The 8,504-nt window shown below is 36.0% G+C and overlaps 2 protein-coding genes across 2 annotated transcripts; one reads left to right on the forward strand and one right to left on the reverse strand.

The window, feature by feature from the left end:
• The first annotated feature begins 257 nt into the window (after nt 1–257).
• Nucleotides 258–2,489, forward strand: LOC143547640 (mitochondrial import inner membrane translocase subunit TIM22-4-like). The gene is made up of 4 exons (XM_077039020.1): nt 258–417; nt 1,054–1,244; nt 1,337–1,409; nt 2,121–2,489. Exons 1-4 carry the CDS (start codon nt 258–260, stop codon nt 2,207–2,209), a joined length of 513 nt encoding a protein of 170 aa, XP_076895135.1. The 3' UTR covers nt 2,210–2,489.
• A 955-nt stretch (nt 2,490–3,444) lies between these two features.
• On the reverse strand, nt 3,445–5,825 carry LOC143547641 (membrane-bound transcription factor site-2 protease homolog). Its single transcript, XM_077039021.1, has 8 exons — nt 5,689–5,825; nt 5,552–5,617; nt 5,418–5,484; nt 5,039–5,137; nt 4,871–4,974; nt 4,641–4,788; nt 3,752–4,567; nt 3,445–3,672 (listed from the first exon to the last, which is right to left on the reverse strand). Exons 1-8 carry the CDS (start codon nt 5,823–5,825, stop codon nt 3,511–3,513), a joined length of 1,599 nt encoding a protein of 532 aa, XP_076895136.1. The 3' UTR covers nt 3,445–3,510.
• Nucleotides 5,826–8,504: the final 2,679 nt, after the last annotated feature.

An 8,504-nucleotide genomic window follows, 5' to 3' on the forward strand; every position in this document is an offset into this window, starting at 1 on the left:
CCAAACCGGATGAATGCCGAGAGGTTCCAGTTAACACCTTGGATTTAACCAGTGTGCAGTATCATAACACCTTGAAAAAGTTAGCTCTATGTTGTAAACCAAAATTGTTGTGATGATTTTTCTTCACTGAAAAGAAAAGAAAAGAAAAGAAAAGATAACAAGGTTAAATAAATAACAGAAACCCTCCCTCTAAAAATAAGACTAAAACCCAAGAACCCTTCCTCCGCCGTGATTTGATTGATATCTTCTAATAAACCATGACCGAAGATTCATCCAATACTCCTGCTCCTGCTCCTGCTCCTGCAAATGAAGCAGCTGCTGGAATAGAGCCCATTCGATTGCCTACAATCGAAGAAGTAAGGGGCCAAGACATTTGGAACAACTGTGCTGTTCGCAGTGTCGCCAGCGGAGTCATGGGTTGCCTTTAACTCTCTTTCTTTATTACATTATTATTATTATGCTGATTATTATCATCGTCATATCTCTATAACAACAACACAATTGCAAAATCTTTATTTTTAAAAGGCGCTTACTTTTTACTTAGTACATCCAAATCAGCAATAATTACGCTTCACTGATTCCAATTAGGTTACGGGTGCAAAATGTAACCACTTAACCGAACCCGACCCAAAACCGAAACCGGTTATTAATCGGTATGGGTGAACTCGGTTCGGTTGTGAAAAAAAAAATCGGAGGTTAGGGACCGGTTAGGTGTTTTCTTGCAGGAACTGGTTCGGAATCAAAACTGGTCGATTGAACATAGCTTAATAAGATTACTGTTAATAAGGTTAATTTCAATTGGTTATTATCGGTTAACCAAACATAGGTTAATACTGGTTAACCAATTTAATTACCAACCCAAACTGGTTACATAGGTTAGGGATTTTCTACTCAAAAACTGGTTAGGAACTGAAACCACTGTTTGACCAAAAGCCGGCTCGGTTAATAACTGATAGCCCAGAAATCGGTTAACCAGTATTTGCACCTCTAAACTAGGTGCAGGCAGATAAACTTGGTCTTGTATGACAATCAGGGGTTATTTACATGGTGCAGGGGGTGGGCTTGGGATGGCAATGGGATTGTTTCTTGGTGCATTGGATAATCCAATACACCAGGAGCAGATGACGGGTCGACAGCTGTTTGTTTATACTGCAAAGCAGATGGGTGGTAGGAGTTGGCATTCCTGCAAAGCGTTTGCCGTTATGGGATTAATTTTCTCGGCTGCTGAATGTGTTGTTGAAAAGGCAAGATGCTACTGCCAATTTATTAATCTGTCTATTGATTGTTTTTTTAATCATGTTATTGGTACTGATTTTTGGTTTTTGTTCGTTTAAAGGCTCGGGCGAAACATGACATTACAAACTCAGCTATAGCAGGGTGTGTGACCGGGGGTGCAATTTCTGCAAAGAGTAAGTTTTTTTTAACCTTTTGTTATTGCTGCTCTTCATAATTCATAATCATTTAGATGCCAAATAGTTTTAAGCCTCAAAATACTATCAAAAGTGCATTTAAGAATTCATTATGCATTATTTTTATCATTGGTTACATTGTTTAGTATACTATAGGTCTTATTTATTAGATTAGGTTTTACAATTTCTTGGAGATATATGTATATGTGTAATTCTATGACCAGACTTCACAACTCAAATCATTATATTCTGTGTGTTTCATACAGAACAGGTTACAAATAGTAGGCCTTGTTTATTTGATTTTCTTATTTGCAGACGAAAATGAGACACTTAAGTCACCATGTAAATTTCAGCAATTTAAGAATAAATGTATATTTTAGTATGCATATATCTCTCTACTCACTTATAACGGCTTGCTGTTTAATTCCTTAATTCCTTACCCTTATGTGCAGTGCAACCGACTTTGAATGTATGCATAGCATATTTAGCTAGATAATAACCAAATTAGGGTATAGTTATTAACTATCATACAGAATATAATCTTTTTACTCCTGACACGTATGTTACAGTCTTATAACAAAAGAAGAAATAGACTTAAATAACATGGGCCAGATAATTTGGTTTCATGAAAATGTTGTAGTGTGTTATCTGTTATTATTCTAATACAGGTTTCTTTTTTTTTTTTTTTTTTTTTTTTTTTTGGTATTTAAGCTGGTGGTCCAAAGGGAGCATGCCTTGGATGTGCCGGATTTGCTGCTTTTTCTGTGGCGATCGAGAAGTTTTTGGACCGACACGAATGAGAAGACATGAATTTTTGCAGATACAAATAATTTAGTCATCCTGAAAATGTGAAACGTTAATCAGAAAACAGGCACATTATTAAGATTTCTTTTGCTCCATAGCCATAGGCTCAACTTCATGGGATTTGTTGGTTTTGTATCATCAGCAGATCCTCTTCATTTATCTGGCATTACATGATTCATATAACAGATATTATCTTACTACTTTTAGAATGTTTGCTATTTCGTTCATTTTCTCACCTCTATAGTTAATACAGTTCTAAACTGGTCTGTTGATATGGATGCAAATAATATTTCCTTAAGGCTGTTCAAATAGCTTGACCTAATTTGTCTAGAGGCAACTTGTTCATATAAAGTTTCAGTTTTTTTCAAGCTGATGAGCTTGCTGGCTTGTTTAAAGATTCGTGACTGTGCGACAGTTATAAGCTGATAGGCATTCCGAAGCAGCCATATCAGTTTATCTCAACACAGTCACAAATATAAAACTGAAAAAGCCCGCGTAAAAAACGTTTAGGTATCCTAAACTAAATCAACTGAAACAAGCTCTGCTAGCTCTTCGGAAGTTTTCTGATTTGTTGAATGGAGATGAAAAATAGGGCTTTTAAACGGATCGTGCTCACAGGTTTGCAGATTGAGTCCAACACAAAATCGAAAATTTAACACGAAAACAAAAATCATGTCACATACGAACACGAACACAAACATATTTGTGGGTGACGTTAACATGACCATTTGAAACAAAAAAAAAATATTTAACTTGGTTTACATAGTGACGCTCCAAAATCTAATCTTAATATTTTAATTTTTTTAAGAAATTATGTATAAACTATGCCAACTTATTTTTCAAAGTCTATTTGGCATAAAAATTGCCCAAACTATTTTCAAGTTTATTATATAAAATACATTTAAAAAGTAAAAAAAATGTATATTAACCAAATGGGTCAAACGGGTCACTCATAAACCCGTCAGATTGGCATGAACACAACCCGCATGACGAAACATGTTCATTGGTTTAACCCAAGATCGACCCCGAAGGCCAAAACAGTTTATGCTAAACCTAAGTCTCTTAGGTCTGTCTCGTGTTGGAAATTCACTCCCATCAGAAGCTATAACATAACCTTCACCTCAATTTCACAAATAAATGGAGCCGGCTTATTAAGCCAGAGTTCTTTCGCTTTCATGAACAGCCTTATTCCTAACTACAATTGGCAACACAATTTTTGCAGATACATAAATCATATACGAAAAGCTCATTGATGCCCTTATAAAGAACAAGTGCCGGTTACAAACATATAAAAGGTTTATGAAATAACAGACAATAAACTCCTCAAAAACAAAAGACAACAAATAAAAGTTCCCGCCGCTAAAGACGACCGAAGAACCACGTCTCTTATTGTCGGTGTAAGTGAACCAAAGCAGCAAAGAGCCACCTCGAGTATCGATTCGCCATCAAGATAATACACCTTCACAACAAACAAAAACAATATTATTTTTTATTACACTAAACTTATAAAACATTAATAAAAGGTTAAGAACACATACAGGTAAACTATTGAGTAAAGCCAGCATCAATGACACATGAAAACTGTTGACCAACAACTTTTCCACCAAATCAGGAACATATGCAAAACCATACCACCAACGAGGTCGATATTCGGTTAACCATATCGAGCGTGACATCGACATGATGTCACCTATGAAAACAAAACTTCCGCCACACAAGGATTCATTATAACTCGAGCCGATTTCATCTCCAGTTTGTGCACATTCACTAGAATAAGGTTTTGAAAATGTAATTTCAACCCATGTGACACCTGGCATATGAATTGGAGTCGCGCACGACTCGTCCTGTGTACATAAACAGTCGGTATCATTTTTCACAATATTATTCCATCCATTACCACACTTTCTCTCACCCAACATGCCATTTGCTGGAAAACAATAAACACTATCCATCATAAGTTGATTATCAATTGCATTTCTGTTAATATCATTAACCGTCCTCGAATCAATACATGAAATTGTAGTGAATAAAGTAAGATCGCTTGGACATTTGAACCGATTATCCACAAATTCAGCAATTTTGCTCTCTGCAATCGCTAAATTCGGGACACAATAACCCTTATAATTTGTGGTTTGAAGCATTTGCTTGTCTAACAAAGTAACTGTATCCATCCACTCTTTAGTAGTGTGAACACGATTGTCATCTAACTTGGTAATCAAGTAACCGGGAGATAAGTAGCCATACAATGCAGAGTCAGCAGAAACACCCAAAACCATGAGGCTTTCACCGTTCGAGTAAAGTGGATATAAGATAAACGGTAGCAAGAACAAGGCCAATGCACAAAGTACACAAAGCTGCAAAAGAGAATATAATGTAAATATTTAATAAATGAAGAAAATTAAAGTGTATAGCATATGGTTGACTCACTGCTGCATTATGCCAGATCCCTGCACAGTATATTCTGAGTGTGGATACACGCGGTATAATTTGTAACGAGTCATAATTAAAAGCTACCAAAGCACCTGGAAATAGAACTGCCAAAAACAGGGCAGTGTACTCAATTTGTATGCCCTCACTGATACAGGATCAGGTATAAGATCCATTTTCTAAATGATATATAAAATTATTTAAAAACATATAAATAGTTCAGTAACAACCTTGTAGCAGCAAGCGCGTGTCCAAGTTCATGTATAGATACAGATATGATGGTTGATATGCACATGTATCCAATATCAGCAACTGATATGCTATAGTTGAAAGCCTGTGTCATAAGATTAAGTAAGAATAACAAAAAGATGTTATGCCTATTTTTATTGTTTCATTACCGACGAGTAGAATCCAAAGATTGATCCGTTTAGGATAGTGTTTAGCCATGGGAGACCGTTGTATAGATTTAAAGCTTTAGCTGCTTCCAATAACACAATCTGATGAACAATAAATAAAAGAAAAGGATTATCTTTTCGTAGGGCTGTAAACGAACCGAACGTTCAGCAAACTATTAAACAAAAATATATAAGAGTATTATGTAATTAATTCATATGTAAATTAACATGTGAGTATAAATGTTAAGAAAAACACCAACACAAACTTGGTAGTCACATGATAAAAAACAAACATTGTGTGTGTTTATTGATTTGCGTTCTCTTGTCGGATAAAAGCTGCTGCTTTTAACGGACGAAGATGAAAGTAAATTCAGTGATGTACCAGTGTAACCCCGATCAAAGTGGTAAGGCTGAAACCCATCCCAATAGAAAACCATACTCTCAACCACCTACAATACAATTTGATAAAATTAAGTGAAAGCTAAATTTGAAAATAAATAATAATTTAATAAAGACCTGTAATGTTTGCGTCCGAAATGGAAGAGGGGTTCGTTGAAGACTGACGTCTTAAAGTCACAGTACCTGAAATTAACACCACCACACCAATCAATTGCAAAATTATAATAATAAATGAATAAAAAAATTATGCATACCAGCAGGAAATTGAGTTGGTGAGGTGGGATGTACGGCGGAGAGGAAGGAGGCTGCGTGATGGGGTTCCGCCGCCTGCTCTTCTTAACGGTCGCCTTGCTGACTGAATATTATTATTATTATTATTGCCTTCCGCCATTGGATAATTTGGCTCCGGCGAAAGAAAGAAAGACGGTTACACCGATTTAGATTCGTTGTTTTTAGTTAGGGTTAGTTGCTGTTTTGGTCCCTCACGGATTTCGTCCTTACAGAATTATATATTACCAATGCCGGTCCTTGGAATTTATGCTAGTTACCGGCAATTCGTGGCATAACCGTTAGAAACGACGCGCTTAACACAAGGATCAAATATGAAATACGACTTGTTTAACTATTTTATATGTTATGGCTATAAGACAGTTTTAACTTTCATGTATCAATAAGGGAAAATGATGCAGTCTAGCCTACCAATTTATATGTTATGGCTCAAAATCATTGTTTGAGCTTAAAAGTTTGTTTTCTAATAAAGATTTTGATGATTTAGTTTAAGCATTTTAATTTCGTTGTTGATAAAATATGTGTTTAAAATAAGTGGTTGAAATCAAAGTATCCTGAGCAATGCTTTTGTAAAATATTTTAAAGTGGTCCTGACATGTTTGTCATGTGGTTTCATCAAATTCTCGATCAGTACATTTTCTTTTTTCTTGCACTATGTGGTGGAGAATGTTGCTTATGGTGGTATGCAGCCCGGGTTTAATGATCCATACCATACCGACAACAAGTTTCTTCAAGAAATGGTAACGAATTCAAACATTGTTAAATAAGACATGCTAAAAGTAATCTCGAATTCGGTTTCTATTTCTCAATATCTTTGCATTGTACTACTTGTCGTAAGGCGTGTTTAGACTCATATGGGGAGCATGCGGTGCACTGTAAAGAGCTCCCAGGGTTCAAATACCGACACGATCTGGTTAGGGATGTGCTCTTTGATATATTCAGGTGGGCCGGAATTTCTGTTAAGAAAGAAGCACCTGTGAATTTCCTGACTGACCCGTCGAAGGGAAGATCATATCTTCGACCGGCTGATATTTTGGTGTTTGGATGGGTAGGAGGAAAACATGTGTGTGTGGATTTAACAAGGGTTTTCCCTTTGGTGGGCTTGGGGTGTAGTGGTTTCGCAGTCGGTCAAGCCGCATTAAAAGCTTCTTCAGGCAAGGTGGCAAAACATGAGAAGGCGTGTCTTAACAACCAACATGTATTTATTTCTTTTGCTTTTGACACTTTTGGTTTCCTCGCGCCTGAAGCTGTGGAGTTACTTACCCGTGTTCAGCGGGTCATGCATAGTAACATTACGACTCCAAGATCAACTAATGTAGTTTTTAAAAGATTGGGTTTTGCAATTCAAAAAGGGGTAGCGGCGCAGCTTGTTGCCCGCTTGTCTTCTGTTTCGATGTAATCTAAACTATGCACATGAATTAGAATATTTTATCTTGTTTTGATTTGGATAAACACTCTTTAGTTCCCCCACAACCAAAAACTTTCTCTTAATTCTTGTAATTACCCTCTTGGTAGCTTCTCTTATGATCACTATTTGCCCCACAACAAGACTTATTGTCTTGTTATAATACTGCCTTCGATGCAAGTTTTCCTTTTCGCACCGTTGGGGACTTATATTCTTAAGAAGTACTTGTTCTAGCTGCATTTTTTTTCTCAGGTATATTGATGGCAATGGCATTGACCTGTGTTTATAGATTGTACAAACTACAGTTTGTGGTTTTGGTGGGGGTGGCTAGTTTTTGTTAATTTGGTGTGTCCATGTTGGTTTATCATAATTCCAGAGTATTCAGTTTGAGATCAATGGTCCATGTGATAAAGCAAAGTTGTGTCTCAACATCACTGACTAAAGGTTATTTTTATTACTGTTTAATGTAGAAAAGCAAGTTTGTTTTCCTCTTATTTACTAAATTGATTATAATCAAATTTACATAACTATGTAGAGGTTATAAAATAACCAGTCAAGTAAAACAAATGATTTGATATAAAAATGTTCTGGATGCATTAAGTTGACCTACCAACATTGTTTCTGTCACTTTTAAACCGTTCAACATATTTGTTCGGTTGTACAGTCAAACACATGTATAAACTTGATCGGTTGTACAGTCAAACACATGTATAAACTTGATAATGATAATTGATTAATTGTATAGAAATTCTTAAAATATATTATTATACACTAATAACATGCTGAGTATAAATGTAGTGAACTACTTTAAGCATGTAGAACGATCTTACACTCTTATGGTTAAGTGATGGGTTTATGTATAAGCCGCATGAGACACCGATCATTTGGTCAAAAAGATGAAACTTCAAATTTGTTTTGGTCAACCCATGTTAATAAATTTCTACCCTACTACTCACTTTGGGCCTTGAAGAAAAGAGTGAGTCCGCATAACTTTATGTGTGCAGTAGTTAAATCAAATTCAACTTATAACTTGATGGTTCAAAACCTACTAACGAACTCAAGATTTATCATCAAATCAATTTCGAAAGGCGAATCAAAACTCCCTAAAAGTTAAGAAAATGCTATATACACTCTACTTTCTTAGGCCGTCCGGTATACATCCCTCACACCAGTGAGGGGTTCTGACGTGGAAGCCTCGTCAGTACTTTTGTTCATTTTATATTCTCAACCACGCATCACCCCAGGGCCAACATCCCCTGCACTTGTTTTCCTATTTTACTACCCACAATCAATATAAAAACTACTGAAAGCCAACTTTTATGCAAAAACCAGAATGTATAAAAGAGAACAGGAGTTATTCCAACGCAAATATCCAAA

This window comes from Bidens hawaiensis, unplaced genomic scaffold, assembly GCF_021521415.1.
Source record: "Bidens hawaiensis isolate Kalapana, Puna unplaced genomic scaffold, B.hawaiensis_p1.1 tig00014774_1, whole genome shotgun sequence".
NCBI lineage: Eukaryota > Viridiplantae > Streptophyta > Magnoliopsida > Asterales > Asteraceae > Bidens > Bidens hawaiensis.

What these genes read in the sequence shown, in the direction of transcription:
- LOC143547640 (XM_077039020.1), top strand. Translation starts at nt 258, where the DNA reads ATGACCGAAGATTCATCCAATACTCCTGCTCCTGCTCCTGCTCCTGCA. An exon ending in TGTCGCCAGCGGAGTCATGG is followed by an intron (nt 418 to 1,053) that starts GTTGCCTTTAAC and finishes TACATGGTGCAG; the next exon opens with GGGGTGGGCTTGGGATGGCA. An exon ending in CTGAATGTGTTGTTGAAAAG is followed by an intron (nt 1,245 to 1,336) that starts GCAAGATGCTAC and finishes GTTCGTTTAAAG; the next exon opens with GCTCGGGCGAAACATGACAT.
- LOC143547641 (XM_077039021.1), bottom strand. Translation starts at nt 5,825, where the DNA reads ATGGCGGAAGGCAATAATAATAATAATAATATTCAGTCAGCAAGGCGA. An exon ending in TCTTTGGATTCTACTCGTCG is followed by an intron (nt 4,975 to 5,038) that starts GTAATGAAACAA and finishes CTTATGACACAG; the next exon opens with GCTTTCAACTATAGCATATC. An exon ending in CTTTACTCAATAGTTTACCT is followed by an intron (nt 3,673 to 3,751) that starts GTATGTGTTCTT and finishes TTTGTTGTGAAG; the next exon opens with GTGTATTATCTTGATGGCGA.